The sequence below is a fragment of the Lutjanus erythropterus genome, chromosome 2 (genome assembly GCF_056507025.1).
Source record: "Lutjanus erythropterus isolate fLutEry1 chromosome 2, fLutEry1.hap2, whole genome shotgun sequence".
Lineage (NCBI taxonomy): Eukaryota > Metazoa > Chordata > Actinopteri > Lutjaniformes > Lutjanidae > Lutjanus > Lutjanus erythropterus.
Genome location: NC_139318.1, coordinates 3,831,357 through 3,855,893, shown reverse-complemented (window position 1 = coordinate 3,855,893; position 24,537 = coordinate 3,831,357). Strand labels below are relative to the sequence as shown.

The window sequence follows — 24,537 nt, the reverse complement described above, 5'->3', positions numbered from 1 at the left end:
GGAAAAAAGTGCACTCTTTTACACATTTAAATCCCCACATTTACAGGCCTGACAGAGGGAATGTAAAAGTCCAGCCCCTTGGCACTTTACATTTGTAGACTCAGACCCTTTAAAAAAAAATTGAATAGACCCAGTGTAAGATTTAGTGGCACTGGAAGAGAGAGTGGAAGAGAACCTATGGTGGCTGCAAAACTCGTTTGTCCATTCTGGGCTACTGTAGAAACATAGTGCAACATGGCGGCCTCCATGTAAGAGGACCCATCCCCTCTGTACATATCAATGGCTCAATCTAAACTAACAGCAACATAACAGGTCTTTTTTCAGGTGATTATGAACCAATGAAAACATGCTGATGAATATTATATTGCATTTTTTCTATATTCTGCCAATAGAGCCCCTTAAATTTTATACACTGGACCTTTAAATATTCCTGAATCTTGTCCTTCTATCTTGTATTTATGTCTCTGTTCTCAATGTTTTAATTTACCTTCATTTACCTCATGCCTCATTCATACAACAGAAAACAGCTAACATCATAATGAACGTAAACAACCAGCATGATAACTGCTACTACTCACAGCTGTCATGCTAGCATGTTAGCACTGGGAATTGTGGCTGCACTTTGTCTTTTGCGAGTAGCTCGCTACAGCGTTTGCAACATATCTGCAGAGACTGCGGTGATATGGAATGAGCACATGGGCGCAGGTAGACAGGTACACAGGTACAGACAGGAGGGAATTAAATGACTGGGTGGGTTTATTACAGGCCTGCAACAGTCAGTTATACCAGACGCTTTTCTTTTCAGCTGATTTACAGATTGCTCTCCTGATCTAAAGAGAATTTCAACAAATAGGCCAATAACAGAAAATATAATATAATATAATATAATATAATATAATATAATATAATATATTCTACCCTATCTTTAACGTGCAATACAATGTTTCTCCCCTTCATTTATTTAAATGTTTTAATTCCTTATGTAAAGCACTTTGAATTATTTTTACCCTTGCCTGGTTTACTACAAAGTGCACTGTGCTTTATTATCTTATCTATGATTGGAGTGGATATTAATTATCAATGAAAATATAGCCCAGATTAAATAGTTTTTGAAAACCGTAAATTGCACAGTAATAACTGAATGTGACTCAGAGAGTATCAATATTTTTATCACCTCAGATTTTCTCCTGTCTGGATTTTGGTGGCTGAACAGTCAGACAATAACATTCTGAGACTTCAGTAAGACAATCAAACTGGAAGCATAAAAGTAAAAGGGACAAAAATAGAATTTCTAAAAGTGATGGATGTACTTTGTTCTTTAACTTACCAAATACACGCACACACTCCCATCAGCCTCAGCTTCGTGTTCAGTGCTGGTTAGTAAATTATACATGCTAAACTAAGATGATGACCACTGTAAAGCCGCTTAACATCACTGTGATTGTGAGAATGTTGCCATTTTGCTGTTAGCACCATTGTGCCACAGCAGCCTCACAGTCTTGGTTTAATTGTTTTGACTGATATAGCCCCATAGGCTATGTTCCCCATATTTATGGCACACGATGGGAACATGTTAAAGGAGCCTATGTTCCCCAGTTCCACATACTATATGTGCTCCCTCAGGGTTCTATGTTCCTGAGCTCATTTAGCACATAATGGGTTTGTGTAAATATAGGACCCTGGGAACAAATGACTATGGCAACATAGCACCCTGGGAACATAAGATCCTGGGAATATAAGTCCTGGGAACATAAGGCCGTGGGAATATAAGTCCTGGAAACATAGGACCCTTGGAACATAAGACCCTGGTAATATAAGTCCTGGGAACATAAGGCCATGGGAATATAAGTCCTGGGAACATAGGACCCTTGGAACATAAGACCCTGGCAATATAAGTCCTGGGAACATAGGACCCTGGGAACATAAGACTGTGGGAATATAAGTCCTGGGAACATAGGACCCTGGCAATATAAGTCCTGGGAACATAGGACCCTGGCAATATAAGTCCTGGGAACATAGGACCCTTGGAACATAAGACCCTGGCAATATAAGTCCTGGGAACATAGGACCCTGGCAATATAAGTCCTGGGAACATAGGACCCTGGCAATATAAGTCCTGGGAACATAGGACCCTGGGAACATAAAATCATGGGAATATAAGTCCTGTGAACATAGGACCCTGGCAATATAAGTCCTGGGAACATAGGACCCTAGCAATATAAGTCCTGGGAACATAGGACCCTGGCAATATAATTCCTGTGAACATAGGACCCTGGGAACATAAGACTGTGGGAATATAAGTCCTGGGAACATATGACCCTGGCAATATAAGTCCTGGGAACATAGGACCCTTGGAACATAAGACCCTGGCAATATAAGTCCTGGGAACATAGGAGCCTGGCAATATAAGTCCTGGGAACATAGGACCCTGGCAATATAAGTCCTGGGAACATAGGACCCTGGCAATATAAGTCCTGGGAACATAGGACCCTGGCAATATAAGTCCTGGGAACATAGGACCCTTGGAACATAAGACTCTGGGAATGTAAGACCCTGGGAACAAAAGTCCTCAGAACATAGGACCCTGGGAACGTAGGATCCTGGGAACAGGCTGCCATACAGATATCATTAATCAAAGTATTACATAAGAATAAGTGCTTGACTCTGTACTGCAAAGGGCTTTACTCCTTTTCTTAGTTAGCTCTTCTTTGCTACAATAAGCGCCAGACAGTGTCTGTACAAGAAAGAACTAGAATCCACAGGAGAGAGAACGATGGCACTAAAGTGATTTGTTAAACATTTGTTATGCATTCACCCAAAAATTTGTACCATCAGAGGAGGAGATTTTACTGTGCTAATGCTGAGAATAGAAGGCTTCTCAATTAGTTGATGCTCATGTACTAAATCCTATTTTAAATATGCTGTGCATTTAAATGCCAGTGTGTTACATTTGGTTATTAGTTGTCTAACCAGGGACAAAATGCACTTTCCTTTGGCTTTTATGGAAATAGACAGCGTACTACATTGGCAAACTGCTTAAAGGGCTAGTTTGGATTATTTGAAGTGTGGTTGTGTGAGGTACTTATCCACAGTCAGTGTGTTACCTAGTAGATGGAGGTCAACACGCCCTGAGTTTGCAGAAGCCGCAGGAGAACTGGTGTAGGAAGCTAAGCAATGTACTGCTGTGGACAGGGTCAGCAGCAAAATGTGTTTGAGACACCTGAACATCAATTTAACTGTTTGCAGTATTTAGAATATTTTCACCACTTCTTTCAGACAGCCTTTCACAGTGGGAAACTGCTATTATATAAGCCAAATATATACAGTTTCTGCTATTGTGTGACTTCTGTGTTTTTAAGGTTAGTTCAAATGCACTGAAGTCACAATAACACCAGCAAACTAACAGATCACGGCAGCGGTAGACCAGGAAAAAGTACTGGTATTGCCAATGGAGTCTGGTTGGTTTGGAGAGAGAAATATTTGGCTTATATAATGTGAATGACCGCAAAGTAAAGCAGTGAAAATATTCTAATATTGTGTGCACTTAAACTGATATTGATTATTTTAGGTGCCTAAAACACATCTTGCTGCTGACCCTGTCCACAGCAGTACATTGCTCAGCTTCCTACACTGGTACTCCTGCTGCCTCTTCAAACTGGAGGCGTGTCGACCCCCCCCATCTACTGTAGGTAACACACTGACTGTAGAGAAGTACCTCACACAACCACACTCCAAATAATCCAAACTATCCCTTTAACATGTTTGTACAAGATTAACACAGTGAGTAACGTGAAATCTGACATGACATAATGACTTAAATTAGCTGGTTTTGAGTACTGAATTTAACAGCATTCAACTCTGAGATGACACTGTGATAATTCATGTTGTGCATTACATCCTCCTTTACTTGCAGGATAAAGTCACCAGAATGACACAACAGATGCGATCGCCAGTCTCAGTGAGAATCTGTGTTTATTTTTTTGTGTTTTAGATCTGTGTGCATGGTCACTTCTTACTGCACATGAATGACCAATAAGCTGCTCTCTGTTTCTGGACGTGTCTCAGTGTTGACATGTCTGTCTGGACTATGGGAGAGTCTCTTATCTACATCAGGGCTTAAAAGAAAAGCCCAGTTGCCATGACAATTACGCAGATACACAGAGATCCTCTCCACCCTCAGCATCATCAAATAGACTTAAAACAATACAGCCCCTCCCCACTCCCTGTCACACACACACACGCACGCACACGCACACATATACACACACTATTTGGACTAAGTGACGAGCTGGTGTGTAACATGTCGTCTTACCTGATATTGTGCTGGTCATTGTTGCTGACAGTGGAGGACGAGGAGAGAGGCGGAGGATGCTGCTGGATGGAGGAGAGGAGAGAATGTGAAGGAGTCGGAGAGAGAGGACGAAGAAGAAGAGGGAGGAGGAGGAGGAGGAGGAGAAGAGAGAGAGGGAGAGAGGGTGGGCTGGGCATGTGTCTGTGTCCTGAATGGTGCAATGCACAAGTCTGTGTGAACAATGGGCAGCCAGTGGGACTTGACGTGTGTGTGTGTGTGTGTGTGTGTGTGTGTGTGTGTGTGTGTGTGTGTATTGGTTTTCTGGGGATTTAAGCAGACATTTGACAAGAATACACACCAACAGTAGGTAGACATTTTGGATTAGCAGTCCCTCTAATGCAGAAAATAACTTGTTTGGGGAGCATTGTCCTTTTAATAAACAAGAACCAGTGTGTACATGTGTGTGTGGAGGAGACAGGGGTGTACTGTTATTGTTGGCAAGGGAAAAGGTGGGTGGAGTGAAGCAGTGTTGACAGAACAGTCATATGAGGGATGTAACCAAACATCATGTATGTCAGTGTTTCCCACACCCTTTTTTTGGGGACCCACCCACTTTTTAAAAACAACAAACCATCGTGACCCGAATCAAAATACATATGCCTGTGCACTCCACCTGTTTTCACATGTTTGGACCTATTTTTCAATCTGGCACTAATGTTCCCACTGATCTATTAGTTGTTTGGTCCATTAAATGTCAGAAAAAAATCAATTAATCAATCAATGAATTAATCCTGTCAATTGGAAAATAGGTTCTACTGAAATATGTTTGTGCACTCCACCTGTTTTCACATGTTTGGACCTATTTTTCAATTAATGATCAATCTGGCAATGACCTTTCCACTGATCAATCAGTTGTTAACTACATTCATATATTATATACACCTTTTAAATTCTTTATTAAAGATGTACTGCAGATATAAATCTGAAAATTTAGCAGAATTTCTTCCATAATCTTTTAATTATTTGGTGACCTGAATAAAATCCTCTGTGACCTACCTGTGGGTCACGGCCCAGTGTTTGAGAATGACTGATGTATGTGACATAGTTCAGATATGGACGGATGACTCAAAGTCATCTGTCTTAAACTTAGTGTGGGTTCATTTGTTACTATTGACAATACATGGCTCACAAATACTAAGTATAGTATACTATGTAGTATCTTTTTAACCAAAACAAAAACGTGAGGAACTGGTGCATTTTTGGGGACTGTTTTCAGTGGTGGATTAATCTATGTTTGGTGCCCTATAGTGATTGATCCACATTGTGTGTGTTTTTAAAGGGATAGTTCACCCAAAAATGGAAAAAACACTGTTGGAGTTTCACAGGAAAACAGCGCTGCAGAATCTCCCAAACAATGGGAGTGAATGGTGACCAGTTTTCAAATGTGCAAAAAAAACAACATAAAATGCCTCCATACTGCTCGTCTGGTGTAATCCAAGTCTGCTGAAGTCCCAACATGCTGTTTGCACACCATCACACCACACATACCCAGTTCAGACAGTGTGCATGCACAAGTGAACGTGGCTCCAAGCTGAGGATCTACAGTGAAGATTCAGGCTAAAAAAAAATGATGATGGTGTAAATGACATATTTGAAGTCAACTTGTAATGTCAGGGTTTTAGGAAATTTGAATTACACCAGACAAGCAGTATGGAGGCATTCTTTTCTGGTGTTTTTTTATGTTTGAAAACTGGTCACCATTCACGATGCTGTTTTCCTGTGAAACTCCAGCAGTGTTTTGTGGACTAAAAAACTAAACCCAACCTTCAGTCGCCATGAGGGTGAGTAGATAATGACTGAATTTTCATTTTTGGGTGAACTATTCCTTTAATAGCTTCTGGACAACAATGGCGCTCTATGATAAAGCGGAAGAAGGCGTATCAGGCTTTGGTTGAAGAGGACAGTTTAGGAATCCTGATATGTGTGGTTAAGAGGGTTTACAGGAGGGGCTCAGGGGTCAAAGGTCATGAGGAGAACAACTCAGGAACACATCACTTCTTGTGAGTGAATCAATGTTATAGATTGGAGGGATGCACACACTGTGGTTTTTAATGTCCTGATGTGTATTTTAATGACAGAAATAACACCTCAAAATTCCTATGACTCCATCCTGTGCAAATATATAAGAGTTGTTTGTCTCTCTTGGTAATCCGTTCATACTGGATGAATACAGCCTGCAGTTTCCTGGTTATGTGAAGTGAGAATAATGTTGATTAAGCATATATCACAGCAGCAGGCCCTGCATTGATTTAACACTGAGGAAATGAGGGCAGGTGCACAGATGTGTGACAGAGGAGCATTAGCATTTCAAATAGACCATTGATTCCTGCTGCCTGCTGGCTTTTAAAGCAAACCACAGAAGCTGTCTGAAAGTACAAAACTTGTTTTATTGCATCTCTCAGTAAGAGGATGTTATGTAACTGAGCACAAATAATACGGCTGTTGTCTGCATTATTTTTCATGTCTTCCTTTGTAACTGTCTAATGCTATTTTTAAATCTCACTAAAGCCTGTGTGTCTGTTCTTACAGTTTGTCATTTAAACCTCTTTAATAAGACATTATGAAACCAATATATATGAAGTCACAGTCAGTCAGGTCACAGCCTGCTGTCTCACCCTGCTCTCTGTCAGTGTAATGAAGGAGCTTTGATGTGGGCAGTTTCATTTTCTTGAAGAAAACTAATCTGAAACTTGTGAGCACATGCATTTGTCTTTATGTATATCTATTAAAGCTTAAGATCTGTGTTTGAACTTGATGGGTTTGGGTCGGGTTGAGACATATTTCTCAAATATTTCATGGACTTTCATTGGGTTTGTGCTGTATTATTATTATTATTATTATTATTATTATTATTAGTAGTAGTAGTAGTAGTAGTAGTAGCAGTAGTAGTAGTAGTAGTTTTTTTTCATTTTTCTCTCCAATCTCTGCCAGCTTTTTGAAATGTGCTAATGAGGGAGAATTTTGGGAGGATTTTGTCAGGCTTTGGCCTTGTCGGGCTCAACTTTTGCATACATTTGTTTTCACACCTTTACCAGTCAGATCTACTGTTTCAAGGCAATCTTCCTTCCCCCATGAATGTAAATTATGTATTCAGCTCCAACGTCTGTGACAGCAGCCTGAATTGTTTGCATTGTTTGCAGGAACTGTCAGAATACAGAGAATATGAGGAAGCTGAGCACACAACTCCAGCCTCAACAACAGACATCAGTGAAAACTCTTATATTTCACAGCTGGTATCATGTCAGGCCTTTCATTTCTCCATTATAAGCTTCCTGGTACAGTCTACACTAAGTTACAAAAAGGAACTAATTGATGTGATCATTAAAAAATTTAATTAAACTGAATTACAGTACAACTCAGTAATGTTGAGAGGAAGAGTTGACCTCTTAAAAGCTGAAGTGAACAGTGTTAAAATCACGTGTTAAAAATGACTGGAATGTTAAAAGTGTGTTTATTTTACATTGTTTAGTGAAGCCATTACTGTTTAATTTAGTATTAATGTGATCGAGCACCATTGTTCGGTGTTGTCACATTGATCAAAATGTGCTTGAGTTTAAAGTCAAATTTTTAAAACTTTTTTTCCATTAGAATATTGACTTTATTCACAGACTTTGGACCTTCTTCTCAGAAGTTTGACTTTAGTCTCAAAATTCTGACTTTTTTCAGACTTTTGACTTTTTTCTTTCAATTTTTGACTTTTTTTCTGAGAATTTTGATTTCATTCTCAGAATTTGAACTTTTAACTCAGAATTTTGATTTTTTTCACAGAACTCTGACTTTGTTTTCTCAGGCCTCCCTATAAAGGGACAGGTCACCCCAAAATAAAACATACATGATTCTCTTCCGGCTTGTAATGCTTGTTATCCATCCATACTATTTTGGTGTTAGTTGCCAAGTTTTAGAGATATTGGCTGTAGAGGTTCTAGTCCTGTGGTGCACAAAGTACCAAAAAATACATTTACTTTACTGTACTTTAATTTTTTAAATATTTAAACATTCATGGCAAACTGTCACAAATCCTGCCCACCCCACCACAAGACAACCCAAAACTGCCCAAATGGGTGGAAACCCGCCCAATCTGGCAACTCGCTGCAGCTGGGTTTAGCACCGCTTAACTTCTATAGACACGTAAACAGTGTTAAGACAATGTTGTTGTGGAGAGAGTTTCGCAGAGAGTCATAACTGTTAATGTGTGTGTGTTGAGGATCCTTTTACAATATATGTACTGTTACTACACAGTGAAAATCCTACACTACAAGTAAAAGTCATGCATTCCATATTTTGCTTTAGTTAAGTAAAACTATGGTGCAGTATGTTCCCTGTCAGTGTTTTACTATTATATCTGATGCTTTTGGATGAATATCACTGCTACATTAATGTGTGTTGTATTTTACTGCAGTAGATGTTTATGGTTGAGCTCATTTTAACTACTTTATATACTGTTGGCAAGATGAGTCTAGAGCAGTGTATCATAGCGCTGGTTCCCGACCCCAACAAGGGATCGCCAAAACTTCATGGGTGGTTGTATGAGGCCTTAATTCTAAAGCCTCTTGAAACGTTGGGTTAAATTGAAAATAAAATTAAATGAAATGGTATTATATCAAAGTTTAGCTTATCATCAAACAGCCACAAAGATCTTAGTGAAAATAAACATATAACTATGGAGAGGTGAAGCCACGCCCATTCCAGTGGACCACCATGGGACCTAACTTTGTAAAAAAAAATATGAACTGTAGTCAGCGGCAAGAGACAAATTATCTTTTGAACCTGTTTGCGTGGGTGAAATATTTTAAATATAGCATATATTTGAACCAATATTGATTTGGGCCAGGTAAAAAAAATACTGTTTGTGTTAAAGGAGTCATCAGTCCCTCCAGGATTTCACTTTGGGATTGTTGCAGCCTACAGTGCCTGATTTCATGGCAGGTTTTCTAAAAAAAAAAAAAAGTGATTCATGTTGCATGCATGCAATGTTTTTAGGCATTTTTTTTTACAATGAAATTTGAGGACTGAGAGAAAATTGAAGAAGAAAGTTGCAATTTTTTGGTGTAAAACATTGAAAAAGTCCTAGGCAACTTGTTCCAGGGGAAACAAAACCACACTCTGTCCTCAATGTTCTAACTAACCTTTTCAAGAAGACTCAGAATTACAAAATAATAAAATAAAATAAAGTGCACAGCACTGATACATGTTTTAAAAGCTCTTAAAAATATCTGATATAATATTCACAAGAAAAATCCATTGAAATTACCTGTATTACACAAACATTCTGCAGTCAGTAGAGTAAAAAATACAACATTTGCCTCTAAGATGTTGTGGTAGGCCTGTAGAGTTGGATAAAGGCAAAGTAAAATACAAGTACTGTGAATCTGTACTCCAGTACAGTACTTAAGTAAATGTACTTACTGGGGGTGTGTCAACAGCCATTTACTCCACGTAAAACACTGACTATAGATAAGTACCTCATACAACACCACTTCACATCATCCAAACTACCCGAACTATCTCTTAAGTGAGTTAAGCTATAATTAGATAAAGTGAGTGAGTTATCTTACATTTATGTTATCCTGTATTCATACAGTAAATACTGTGAATATTATTGTAACTTGAATATTGTGCATACTCTGCTTTCCTGTAAATGTCTTTGTAAGCTGCTGTATTTTGTAAAAATGTATTAGATTATATTTCTCCGTGGGAATACATTGCCTTATCACGTATTTCTCCCTGTTTTCGAAGGGGCTCCACTCAGCTCACCCAGTCTATAACTTATTCTTTTCTTGTTCCCACCCATCAGATCTTTGGTTTGAGGACGGCATAAACACAATGTGGTGAAGTGACAGAACTGACGGAAAGTGAATCATTGCCACTGAGAGGTAAAATGGCAACAAAACGAGTTCAGCTAGACCAGCAAACAATTTCTTGTGTGATCTGTCTGGACGTTCTGAAGGATCCAGCGACTATTATTACAGCTACTGCATGGACTGTATTCAAGCCCACTGGGATGAAGAGGACAAAAGGCAAATCCACAGCTGCCCTCAGTGTAGGCAGACCTTCAGACAGAGGCCTCTTGCTGTGGGACGCACCTCAAGCCTCACTTTGAAGGCCCTGCCTTTAAAAAACACAAGCTGGCGGATCCCTCCACAGCAGAGGATCAAGGACAGAATGAAAGAGGAGGAGCTGCTTCAAGAAGAGGTGGAGGCTATCAGTAGGTCTGCTGATAAAGCAGCGGAGGACAGCAAGACAATTATGAATGGGCTGATCAGTCTCATCCAGAAAAGAAGCTCTGACGTGGAGCAGCAGATCAGATCAAAACAGAGAGCTGAAGTGAGTCGAGTCAAAGAGCTTCAGGAGAAGCTAGAGCAAGTAGTCACTGAGCTGAAGAGGAAAGATGCTCAGCTGGAGAAGCTCTCACAGAATCAGGATCACAACCAGTTTATACAAAACTGGTCCACACTGTCTCCACTCAGTGAATCCAAAGACGCACCAAGCTTCAATATCCATCCTCCGACATACTTTGATGACACGACAGTAGCCATATCGGACTTCAGAGATAAAGTGCAGGATGCTCTGTGTGAGGAATGGACAAACATCACAAAGACTGAAGTGGATGTTTTACTATCACAACCAAAGCATAAGACCAGAGCAGAATTATTAAAATATGCATGTGAAATCACACTGAATCCAAACTCAGTATGCACAGATCTGTTGTTATCTGATGGGAACAGAAAGGTAACATTGAATGGGCGCCAGCCTTATCCCCCTCACCCTGACAGATTCCTTTATTGGTCTCAGGCCATGAGTAAGGACAGTCTGACTGGACGTTGTTACTGGGAGGTGGAGTGGACAGGGGAAGTAGATTATATAGCAGTTACACACCCTGACATCAGCAGAGATCATGATGCAGAAGAAGCTGGATTTGGATATAATGAAAAATCTTGGGCACTATATGGTTACAATAACAGGTATTCATTCATGCACAAAGGCGACAGCATTAATGTCTCAGGTCCTTGGTCCAACAGACTAGGAGTGTACGTGGATCACAGTGCAGGTATTCTGTACTTCTACAGCGTCTCTGAAACCGTAACTCTCCTCTACAGAGTCCAGACAACGTTCACTCAGCCGCTCTGTGCTGGAGTTGGTGTTGATTACGGCGAAGGTGGTAAGTTCTGTCAACTCAAATAGAAACAGAGCTGCAACAATTTGTCGATGAATCAATTGGTTATCAATTATTAAGCCACCTATTTTGATATTCAGTTAATCGTTTTGAACCAGTTTTAAGAAAATACGTCCAAGTTCTGATTTTAGCTTCTCAAATGTGAATATTTTCTGGTTACTTTAGTTATGGCAGTAAAGTAAATAACAAAACAAAAATTTGAGGATGTTGCAGTGGGCTTTGGGAAATGGTGAATAATGTTTATTATTGTTGTTTACCAACTGTTTACTACCAGACCCTGTATCATGTGATATGTTTGCTATCAGTGTTGTGTAGATTGGCTTAAGTTAAACTTTTTGTGAAACATGATTTTACAAAGGCTCTGAAAGGGATGTGCCCGGCATGTTGTACTGCCGTGTTTCTACAGAGGCCCAGAATGGACAAAGACAAACACTGGCTCAAGAGGGCCTTTCTCATTTGCAAAGGCTGTCTAAGGTTGTTGTTGGTGGTAGTTTGACTTGTGATACCCACTAACTATCTTACTGTATGCCTTCCTTCATTTGAATAAAATCACCTTTTCATAAAATCTTTTACTGCTGTTATAGTGTATGTGCTACTAATACTAGTTTGCTCTACCAGGTCCTGAAATTCAGATGGAGGGGTTGTGTGTTGTTCTCATACCGATGCCTATATGTGAACAATTGATCAATAAAACATGAGTACTTTCCTGATGAAAACTTAACTTTAAGTGTGATTTCTGCTTGTTGTTGACTCCTACTGGATTTACATGAAAAAAGAGGCATATTGCTGCCACACCAGAAAAAGAAAAGCCAATCAGTATGACATTATTAAGTTTGTTATAAGATGTTTTATGTTATAACAAGATATTTTCACATCTTGAAAAGTTTCATCCTATGTAAGGGACAATATACAGTGAGCAGGTCATTATGGTGAAATGACCCACGATGCAAAGCGAAGGGCTTAATTTCACTATAAAAAACAATAATATGAACTATATTGATTTAAAAATGATTTTTTAGACTTAAAAATAATTTTATTGCTCTTCCAGAATCTTTGATCAGAACTGCATCTATAGCAATATTATAACTGTTAGGACAGCAATGCTCTTCTGTGCTGAAATAACAGACCCTAGTATGTGATTACTGACCAATCAGAATCAAGTATTTGACAAAGCCATGTAATAAAATGTGTGAAATTACAACAAAATGTGTCACATTATAACATGATTAATTGTAATTGTGTCACAGGAACTGAAATGAACAGAAAAGATTTTGCGTCTTTGTGGAATCCTCCCCAGGTGCACTTGTTCACAGATAAAGCAGATTTTGTAAGATTTTTTGTAATCCTGAGCCTTTTTGTTGAGGTTACTGAAAACACTCAGAACAGAGCGCTCTTTTATTCTCACCAGAACAAGTTGCCTCACAGTTTCATTGCCAAAAAATGCTTAAAAATACTACAAGATTTATCACTTTTTTTTTTTTTTAGAAAAGCTGCCATGAAATCAGGCATTTCAGGCAGTCACCATCACATAAAAGCCTGCGAAATCCTGGAGGGACTGATCAGGAGTCACAAACAGGTCGAATTTATACATTTAACTTTGTGGTAGTGACAGTTTGTAAGATTATGTAAAGGTCAAGTCTGTATCTAAACCAGCTCTGAATATGAATCTCAGTTCATCGAGGGTCCACTTGTTATCAGATGCATGTGAATACCAGATGGAAACAGGTAGCAGGTGAGTACTGATGGCAGGACATTAAACTGAAACACAACAGATTTTTTCTTTGAAATCAGAAATTTATTATTATCATCTACCATATATGTGACTGACAGAGGATGTCACCTTCGGCTTTTTTTAACCACTTCATACATCCCAAGTGAAACTGCTGGTACACAGTGATTCAGCAGAGGTCGGCAAGGTTCCCCAGTGTGTTCAGCACACTTTGTGCATTTAGCTTGTACTGTCCAGTTACCCAACCAGCTGTAGTGTCTCAGTTTGTCCAAACAGATCTTCTTCCACAGCAGCCATATTGATATGAAATAGGACGGTAAACACAGGTGTTACCTGATACTAATTAAAGTCCTGTTCCATTTAGTGTAAGAGAGACGTTCCAGTCAGCCATCATGCAGCAGCACCATGGCTCTGAGCGGAACAGAACCAAAAATAGTATAATTGGTAACACCTGAAAACAATCTATTATGAACATCAATATTACCAAAGCCAATCCAAAAAAGACTGGTGCTGTGAATGGAAGCCATCATGTTGCCCTCTGCTATGAACAAAACTAGGCAAAGAAATTAATCACAAAACACCTAAAAGTACAAAACTGTTAACAGAGCGGTTACTCTCCATGTCCTGTGAGAGAAAAATCTCACAGTATGAGCTTGCAGCACACGGACTTAAAATATCCACTAAAGCTGGAATGATTAAATGATTAATTGATTATTAAATTAATCGGTAAACATTTCGATAATTTTTTTTAAAGAAAAACAGAAAGAATCCTCTGATTTCAGTTTCTTAATATGAATATTTTCCGGTTTCTTTACTCCTCTCTGACAGTAAACTGAATATCTTTGGGTTGTGGACAAAACAAGACATTTGAGGACGTCATGTTAGGTTTTGGGAAACACTGATCAACATTTTTCACCGTTTATATATTAATAAAGAAAATAATTGACTCATTAATTGACTGAACATAATTGGTAGTTGGAGCCCTACTCTCCACACTTCACAGCTGTCATAAGAAATTTCATTAGTGTAAAAGTTGTGAGAAATGTCACTAAACCCTCGACATAAAACCTTTTTTTTTGTTTTCATTTACTTATCATGAATGTATCTTCAGAGAGTTCTACAAAGTCTAGAACACGATGAATGTGGAAGAGACTGTGCAGACTGTGTTCAAAGCTGAAAGTTTTGCTTTCTTGATGGCATTAAATTTATCTTTTTGCAGTCACAGCACCCTCTACAGTGGCACTGGGAACCTGGCTGTTGCTTGGGAGGATGCAGATCAGCCTACATACACTAAAGGGGCTTAAATATGCCCTTCATCCTGTCCCTGGGAAGAACAGTTTGATTCAATCATTCAATATTTCAGTGACTGCATGATGGAAGAGGCTCTAGCTTCATTCAACTTTGTATAAACTCTTTCAACTGTTGCCAAAACTAAAATATAGTTATTATCCAGTGACCTCATTACAGAAAAGTTTCTTAAGTTCTTGTCTTAAGTTTCCAAGATAGGAAGACTCCTCTCTTCCTATAACAGAAACAGTTCCTAAACCTCATATCTTACATCATAACTTAGGAGATCCTAAATACAGCTGGAAACCTGATTCTTCAATCGGTGCCCTGTCAGGCCTGTATTGGTTTTTAAAATGTACACAAGACTGCCTGTATCCATGACAACAGATGTTAGATGTCGCTTCACTTGTCACTGGCTAGCTTGTGAATGGAAAAAAAAGAATTTTAGCTTTGATGAGTCAGAGGAATTGTTTTAGAGGAGAGAAAGCACCACCATTTGGGAAGTTTTCCTGACAGTTATCGACCAATGATAAGGATTTGAACGGACAGAACAGATCGATCAAATTTAAAATTAATCATCTTGGCAGTCAATACATACCAATTAATACATGGTCCCTGAAATTTAAAGCAACATCATAGAGTCTGAGGAGCCTTTCATTCACAATATTTTGTGTTCATGTTGTTGCCTTCATTGTCATTTTCATACAGACTTGTCAACAGTATTGCTGGCATTTCTGACAATTATTTGAATTTAGGACTCTGTGGCATCCTAATTTAGGATTTAGGATTCCAAACTTAGGAAATCAGTTATGATGTTTCTGTAATAGCTAAATTCCTATCATAAGTTGAGATAAGATTTATTTTCCCAAATGCAGTTAGGAAACATGTTTTTCTAATCCTAGATATTGTCCCAAATTAAGATAATGGAGGATTTCAGATTTAGGCGTTTCTGTAATGAGGCCCCTGGATTTTATCAGGCTGCTGTCAAACTCAAATTTCAGTTCAACTTGAAAAATGTGAGTTTAAGATGTTTTAGTTGATCCGATACTGTGAACAAAGAGAGAACCAGAGTTTAACAGTTTTGTATATATCATGTAAGAAGTGATGTTGATGTTTCTGTGCTGTTTTGATCACAGTACAGGGAGTCAGTCAGTGACTATGTTTACATGCACAAAATATTCTGTGTTTTGCTCTTATTCTGAAAAAGACAATATTCCTACTAAGCTGTGTACATTTAATGAATATTCTACTAATATTCCCATTAACATGCAGCTGTGTGTGCTCTGATTATGATTATTAAAGCAGAACGGCGTGAGCCATTTTGCTTCTTTGCATCAAAACTGTATTTTTTTTTTAAGTACTCACTAGCCCTCTTTCATTCGTCCAACCACCCTTAAAAAGGTCAGTGATGTGATACCTGTGCATATCCAATAACCTGCTGGTCTCCATGTATTTTCTAATGTTTAAAAGGAGGCGTGTTTCTCCTTCCCACCTGAACAAACTGAAGATGCACATTCTGAATGATGTACACATGTCCAAAGAATGCTCTTAAAACCTGAATAATGTCAACAAATCCCACGTTTAAAAAGTGGTATTCAGAATAAGGCCTGATTCAGAATATCCAAACAGAATACTCTGTTTGCATTATCTGTATTTAATTTTGTGCATGTAAATGTTGTCAGTGAAGCTCCATGCAGACACAACAAACAACAGAGACCGGGACTGCTGCTCACACAGGAAGCTGAAGAAATCTTAACACGGCTTCAGAAAGTTGAACGAGCAGAAGAGACAGACGTCCATCCAAAGCACATCTGAAGAGTTGCTCAGTGATTAAAAACACGGTCACACTCTGTCCATAATGAACTCCCAGAAACAGAAATTCAAACTGTTCAATGTCACAGCAAACACGAGGAGAGAGGAGAGTTTTCAGCTCCAGGGTTTACATGGAATGTCCTCGAGGAGAAACTCACAGTCCAAAAGAGGCATCAGGAAGGGCTGATGACTTCTTACGTAATGTCCTTTTGTCTGGGCGGCCTGTGGATGTTTCTCACCACACACTTCACCATCCACTCGATGCCCTCGTTCACGCCATCCCTGTATCAGAACAAAGAATTAAATCATTCAGCAGCATTTTTAATTTTCTGACCAGGTGCATAAAAAGGGAACACTCTTTCGATCAAGATGGCAGCGTATTTTTAACAGTAATGCTAACTAGTTTTACTGGGGTGTGGTGTAGAGGTATTCGCTGGTGAAAGAAAAGCAGCGGTGGAGTTATGAGCTCTGTGGGTTGTCCATGACTGAAAGAATGAGATTGTGGATACAAGTGGCCGAAGGGGGTTTTCTCAGGAAGGTGGCTGGCATCTCCCTTAGCGACAGGGTGAGAAGCTCAGTCATCCATGAGGGAATCCGAGTAGAGCCACTGCTCTGTTGTATAGAAAGGAGCCAGTTGAGGTGGTTTGGGCATCTTGTAAGGATGCCAACTGGTTGCCTCCCTAGGGAGGAGTTCCAGGCACACCCAGCAGGGAGGAGGCCGCAGGGCAGACCGAGGACTAGGTGGAGAGATTATCTCCGCCCTGGCCTGGGAACGCCTCGGGATCCCCCAGTCAGAGCGGGTTAATGTGGCCAGGGAAAGGGATGTCTGAGGTCCTCTGCTGGAACTGTTACCTCTGTGACCCAACTTCAGATAAACAGATGGATTGATGGATGGAAGGATGAATGGATAAATGGGTTGTCCATTTACCAGCCATCTCAGATGCTGATATCATGAACCTCATCACAGTTTAACACAAGTGTACTTGTCAGATTTCAGTTCAACACTGAGATCCATCAACTGCTGACACAAACCTGAGGAGAAACACTCGCTCTTTCGGCTTCAAATAAACAGACGTGTTCACTACAGTCTTAATAATATTACTGATTTTCTGGGCGGATCCACAGTCATAAGTCATGTCTATATACCTAATGACTTCATCCATGTTTATCTTAGTTTCAATTACCACTACCACCATTTTAGTATAGCATATCAGTGTGAGATAATCCTGGATGCAATATTACCATTGTGGCTGTTTAAAGGGGATTTGTACAGCTACTATTGTCAAATTAATGTCCATAAAAAGGTTGGGATAAACTCACACCACAATAACATGACAGCCTGTAAAATACAACAGAATCCAGTCCTGTAGCAGCACAAAAACTGAAGCTTCTACTTCAGAAACTGAGCATCATAAACTCACAGAGGAGGGACTGTATCAGACAAGCTGCTGTGGTTTCACACATTCAGTATGCTATTTAACACAGAAGCGTTCTTACCCTGTGAGGGCAGTACAAGGCTGGACTAAACAATCTCTCTTGCCGATCTTCGGGGCAGAGTCACTGAAGGCTGTTTTAATGTCCGGCACCGTCAGACAGTTCTGAGCAGAAAGAAGACACAAGACATGACTGGAGGCTGCAACAGCAAAGACAAAACCATCACAACCAGAAGACCACATCAATCAATATCTTGAATATATTTTTTATTTTACTGAGGGCGACTCAGGACAAAGCCTGAACTGACACTAGAACAGTTCAAAACCCAAACATTTTCAGTTTACAATGAAATGAAACGTTGAGAAGAAGCAAATCTTTATATCAGAGAAACCCGCGCTGGAAAACATTTGGAATTTTTTGATAAGTGACTCAATAAGTAGTTGGACTAGTGTGGATGGAAGGTCAAAACAGAGAGAATAATATGTCATAAAGATGATACAGTACCGGTACATCCTGCTTGTTGGCCAGCACAAGGAGAGGGACGCCTTCTAACACCTCACTGCTGATCATTTTCTCTACAGAAGAGGAGAGTTACATCATTAATTCAACAACTAGCGAACATGTCTTTCTATCATCACAGAACATTAACTCAAACACCCTTTGATGAAGGTTTTTTGTCAGTTCCTTTTTGGGTTATTAATATTTTCCTGCCTTTCATGTCATGAGGTTGATGATTTTGATACACCGAACAAGTCATGTGCACTAAAACACTGAAGCTACTGTTCTATTTGAAGGTTTAAATGCCAAAGCAGACATAAATCTGTTGACCATACTGTCATTATTTCAGTGGAATAAAGTCCAGGCCATTTCAGAAAATAACACACACGTTTGACTACATTGAAATGATAAGTTCACATCATTTCAAGTCTGTCTTAAAATCTTATGAACATTGAAAGAGATTTTTGCTGTAATGTTTCTTCCTGCTTTTCTAACCATTAAGACATCCCATCTGATGTCAGTGTAAGTGATGACAGATGAAATATGTATGAAAGACGTACTGCACACTTAAATGTATTTTTGAGCTATAAACTAACTGATATGCCTGTACGGAGATAAAACACATTAATGCTCATGTCAATATTGAAATTTCTTACATAAAATCTGCATTTTATTGGTTAGGAATGGCTCAACTTGCGATCTAATGATTTAAATCGCCCTCAACCTTTTAAGACTAGTGTTGACATAGAGTCAACCAGTTGGGATTTATCTGTGCCATGAACTTCATTAAAAAAAATAAATAAATAAATAAAAAAATAAAAAATGGTAACTGGCCACCACACTAATCAACTCCTGCCTCACACATCCACCCCCACTCCACTTGAGAAACTGTTGACCTATCCTGTTTTAAACACACACATTGCAGAGTGTGTTACTCACCAAAGGCCTCCTTTGATTCTGACAGGCGCTCTTCATCAGTTGAATCTATCACATAGATGACTCCATGGGACTCAGCATAGTACTAAATATAAACATGAAGGGGACAGACATCAGAGCAGCAGACTGCTGGCTGACATAACCAGCAGCATCAAAATCACAATAACTTCAAGATAACTACAGGAACGACTGCTGAAGGAAAACATGAAAAGTGTTTGGGCTATAGTTAGGAAATAAATTCAAGATTTGATTCATAATAAGATGAGAAAATTAAAATAAAAAAGTCATAATATTCTGAGAATTAAGTTTGGCAATAATGCCTTGGTTTGATCTGGATGTGGGCAATTATATGATAAGAAGGTAGAACAGGGTATTTGAACATACATACGAGCCTACATTAAATTCCTTCAGAGAAATAGGATCTTCTTCCACTCTGCTGAAGGCACAGAGTCTTCAGGACAAACATGAAATGTGTGTGTCAGTCTGAGGCTGGTGAAAAACTGTCCTCAGGACTGTGTTGGTGTTTGATTTTTAACTCACTTTGTCCCACAGAGACTGGAGTTCCTCCTGACCGCCCAGATCCCAGAACATCAGACGAGCCTTGCCAACATCGATTGTACCGACTGAGAAGGAAAGAGAGAAATCAATGACAAGTGTTAGAGAAAAGCAGGTGGAATGAAACACCTTTACTAAATTATAAGACAGGCAGCATCAGATAGAGCGGCAATGATTAATCGATTATTAAATTCATGGTCGCTCATCAAATAATTGGTTTGAGCAATTTTTTAAGGCAAAAAAAAGGTCAAAATTCTCTGATTCCAGCTTCTTAAATGTGAAAACTTTCTGGTTTCTTTACTCTTCTCTGACAGTAAAATGAATATTTTTGGGTTGTGGACAAAACAAGACATTTGAGGACATCATGTTAGACTTTACAAAACACTGAGGAACGTGTTTCACAATTGACATTTTACAGACCCAATAACTTATGTATTACTTGAGAAAATAGTCATCAGATTAATCGACCTCCGGCAGCTTCAAACAGAAACAGAAATTCTGATCCACCCAGGTTTGGAACAACAAGCTTTTTTCTCTTCATGTAGAGCACAACTGAAGACATACTGCAACATGTACTTACTGTTCAGGCCCACTGTGGTTGTGATCTTTGACAAATTCATTCCCTTGTAGTTCTTACTGAACTTTGTTTTGGTTTGTTCCAGGAAAGTCTGCAAAAAAAAAGATGACAGTGACGTGAACATACGACTCAAACAAGACACAACTATATTCACTGATTCACATGACACAGCAGAGGCTAACAGGCATACATACACATACAGTAGTTAGGTCAAGACAGAGCTTTTACTGTTTCCCTGCCAGCAGTTTCCCTGCACAATCAACGTCTTCCTTCCAACACAAGACAAATATACAAGATGTTTAAGTATATTTAAAAAAGGTGACGCTTGGAAATGTATTTAACCTGTTAGAAAATCAGTGAGAGCTCTTTCCTAAATTATTAAGTCTCTCTCAGTGGCAGAAAAAAATAAAAGTAGACTTGAGTTTTAAAAATATATTTACTCAACTAATAAACAAAGCAGACTACAATTTTAAGGTGTTAACCTGAGTATTTCCATTTTATGACATAGTCTGCTTTGCCTCCACTACATTCCTGAGGCTAATATTAGACACTTTACTAATATTAGAGGGATAGTTTTCAATTATTATTAGATTTACCTATTTTAGTCACCTAAAAATCAAATATCATAAATCAATATCAGTTGAAGTGTACATTAAGAATATTTTCACTGCTTTATCTTGCAGTCAGATAGAACACTGCCAAATATCACTCCCTTCAAGGCAACCAAACACCTCTGACAAAATCTACTGCGGATCATGGATAAGTACTTCACAGTGGTACAAAATATCAATACTAAATAATTAAAAAGCTTTTAATGCTAATTTTTTTCACAATATTGATACTCTGGCACCAGCTGTATTTCCTTACTCTCTCTTGTCTATGACAGTGAGTTGTGAGTCCAATCTCCTCTCACTTGCTCAGTGCCATCTTCTTCTTCTTCTTCTTCTCACTTGTTATATTTGTTATACCAATTGTCATGATACAGTTTTGTTAAAATGTATCTTTGAATGAAAATCTAAACTTTTATATCCTCAATGTTGAGTCAGTTTTTTTGCATGGCATCAACATGGTATTGCATATCGACATTTTTCACACTATTGTAGCGAAGTTAGAAATTCTAGTATTGTAACAACACTTGTACCTCATACCCTCACTTCAAATAGTCAGAACTATCCCTTAAAGGTACTGCTTTCAATTGTTACTCCATCAACAATTTATTTCTCTGAAATTTAGTCAGGCATCAGAACTCATGTATATACAAAACACATTTACAGCTCCATAAGCACGTTTAAGTCGGAGTAGCAGTCAACTGCTGGGATACAACTTGCAAATGTGCTTTGGAAGTAGGACTGCAACTTCCAATAATTTTCATAATTGATTAATCTGTCCATTATCTTCTCGATTGATAGTTTGCTTATAAAGTGTCAGAAAATTGTGAAAAATGTTGATCAGTGTTTCCCAAAGCCCAAGATGACGTCCACAAATGTCTTTCTTTGTCCACAACCCAAACATATTCAGTTTAATGTCAGGAAGATGTAAAATCAGAAAAGGTTCACATTTAAGAAGCTGAAATCAGAGTATATTTACTTTTTTTCTTAGAAAACTTACTCAGAGCGATTACTGGACGATCGCAATAGTTGGCAATTAATATAATAATCGATTAATAACCAATTAATCGTTGCAGCTCTAGTCGGAAGCAGCTACTAAACACGTGAATCTTACAGATGATGCTTTGAACATGTGTGAATGAGTGACCATTTACCGTACTAAATCATACTGTGAAACATACAGTTCTTTTGATAAACTTATTCCAGTTAGCTTTATACAAGAACTTTGTCAGGGTGTTTACGACTTTCACGTCTGTTTGTTGGCTTCAAGCTCGGTAATGTTACCGTAATTACAGGTATGAAAACGGCGGCTTTAGCCGGGTTTTGTTCAGGACTGCTTACCTGACTAAGACGAATACTAAACTCCATGAGAGAAACCGAGAGTGATGGACCACGGAAAGTCAAAAAGGATTGACGGCAGCACAGAAAACAAGACAATAGACAATATTGTAGAACCCAGTTATATTAAATTCAAGTTATTTTACCGTTTTTCCGGCATTGTCCAGTCCCAGGATCAGAATGCAGTACTCGTCCTTCTGGAACATGTACTTATATAATCCAGATAATAAAGTATACATCTTGAACAAACTGTAAACAATACCAGTGCTTGCTAACTAGTCCTGTCAATATTAGCCTGATAGCATAGCTTAGCCTACATATGAGGCCGAACACAGCGACACGCGTCTCTGTAGATTCATTATGACACTAAATCAACACATTTATAAACACGAGAGAAGAATAAACGTGGAATTATAAAATAATTCAGGAAAAGTCGTCGTTTGCAGCTACCTTCGCTCTGCACCAGTGACGCTACGTGTAATCTAACCAGGAAGTGAGAGCAGAGGAATTGTGGGAAATGAGGTGCATACAGCGTACTGTTAACATGCTGTGCATCCAAATAAAACGGCATTTCCCAGAAAGTATTTCGGTGTTTCGGGGTAATTCTTCTTCTAATAAAATTTGCTACAGACTAGAGAAAGCACAGGAGTGTTGCTGCCCTCCACAGGTCACTTATAGCGCTCCACTGACTGAATTTAATTTAACCACTGTGTCGAGGAAAATTAATTACACTATTTCACAATGTCCTACGTTAGGTCTAGATTCAATACGTAATCCATAATAATTCCAGTTTCTGACAGTCCTGCTTGCCTGAGGCCAGAGATGGGAAATAAATAAGAACAAATAGACATGTTGATTTTTCATGTATGTACTTTACTTGAGTATTCATTTTTCTGATGAAGAGAAGTTTTAATTTTGTTCCTTACACTTTAACACAAATATCTGTTCTTTCTTCTCTTTACTTTGAGAGAATCTGAAGTATCTCAGTATCACTTCATGTCAGTTAAAACTCTGTAATGTGACGTATACCAGTTATATAAAACATCTAAAAATGTTGGTACCTGTTGTTTAGTGAGTAGCAATGATGTGAAGATGATGAAGAAACATCTGCTGACACCGACTTGATTATATAATAAGAAGTTTATTACAAAGAAGTTCAGCATCGATTAGGCACCATGGTTTGCCTGTGTTTTCAAAGCTGATATGAATCTCTGCCAACAAACCATGTAACTTGGCTTATATACATTTGGGTGTCTACTAGTCCACAAAAACAACCCCACACATATGGTATCCCTCAAGGGAACCTCCCGCATAAGTTATGACATAAGTGAGGACCGCACTTTCTCAAAACGTAAAGAAGGCCTCTCAAAGCCAAGAGATATGACATTCTTAACATTCCCTTGAGAGCTGAGCTAGAGACCTTTTCACCTTATCAAAACAGAATCATATGGAATAGAACTTCAGATACCACATACCATAATAGTCAGAATCTAAGCATGTGGTGATGCTTCAGTTGTGACATACTTGTTCTGGTAGTGACGAAAGGCAACAATTAAACCTGTATTTAGAGGAAATAAATAACATTTTAGACCAGTTATGACATTATAAGTGTTTCAGTAAATTCTAATCTTTAATTTAAAATTCTGTAATGTCACAAATCCCAGCTGAAATATAACACTCATAAAATTGTCACAGTCACATGTAACATGATTGTTTTGGTGGTGACGGAGGGAACACTTATCCCTTTATTTGGGGGCAAAACAAAATTTTTAGTTTTTAGTGTTTGGTTCAGTGTACACTAAAACTAATGAATTCTTAACTTTGAAATCAGTTTGGTCAACTTTATGCCATTTATGAGCAAAAATTGGATTAAAAATCCTGAAAATTCTGCTAAAAAATAGTTAAAATGGTCTTTTTATTGATTAACCTGTGAAAATGTTTTTAAAAAGGAAACAAATATTTTTTTATGAAATAGCTTTTTGTAGATCTAAACAAAATCTCAGTTGGGGTAATGACAAATTTTGTGAGAGGAAAAATATTTCAAAACTGTCAGAAAATACAATATAAAAACTAACTGTATAATTACAAGACATGTGTACATTGTATATTATACAATATACATTCATACGTTTCATGTATGTTTAAAAAGACTCTTTTATTTTAATATGTTTATTCATCTGACTTTGAACCAGTTCTGTAGAATTACCCAGTAATTCCCCTTTTAACCTCCATTGTTAG

General features: G+C 38.4%; 3 protein-coding genes across 3 annotated transcripts in view; 1 reads left to right on the top strand and 2 right to left on the bottom strand.

Moving 5' to 3' along the window:
- Positions 1–4,471, bottom strand: part of stmn3 (stathmin-like 3) — a 28,886-nt gene extending 24,415 nt beyond the window's left edge. Inside the window, exon 1 of the mRNA XM_084726417.1 lies at positions 4,313–4,471. Coding sequence (XP_084582543.1) covers positions 4,313–4,331 — 19 coding nt within the window. The 5' untranslated portion in view covers positions 4,332–4,471. The remainder of the gene's footprint in view (positions 1–4,312) is intronic.
- Positions 4,472–10,327: 5,856 nt separating this feature from the next.
- LOC146331034 (tripartite motif-containing protein 16-like) lies at positions 10,328–11,533 on the top strand. Its single transcript, XM_084742799.1, has one exon. It carries the CDS (start codon positions 10,328–10,330, stop codon positions 11,531–11,533), a length of 1,206 nt encoding a protein of 401 aa, XP_084598925.1.
- A 4,551-nt stretch (positions 11,534–16,084) lies between these two features.
- arfrp1 (ADP-ribosylation factor related protein 1) lies at positions 16,085–22,801 on the bottom strand. The gene is made up of 7 exons (XM_084743870.1): positions 22,446–22,801; positions 20,357–20,444; positions 19,762–19,844; positions 19,225–19,306; positions 18,292–18,362; positions 17,851–17,951; positions 16,085–16,635 (listed from the first exon to the last, which is right to left on the bottom strand). The coding sequence occupies exons 1-7, from the start codon at positions 22,536–22,538 to the stop codon at positions 16,548–16,550; spliced, it is 606 nt and encodes a 201-aa protein (XP_084599996.1). The 5' UTR covers positions 22,539–22,801; the 3' UTR covers positions 16,085–16,547.
- Positions 22,802–24,537: the final 1,736 nt, after the last annotated feature.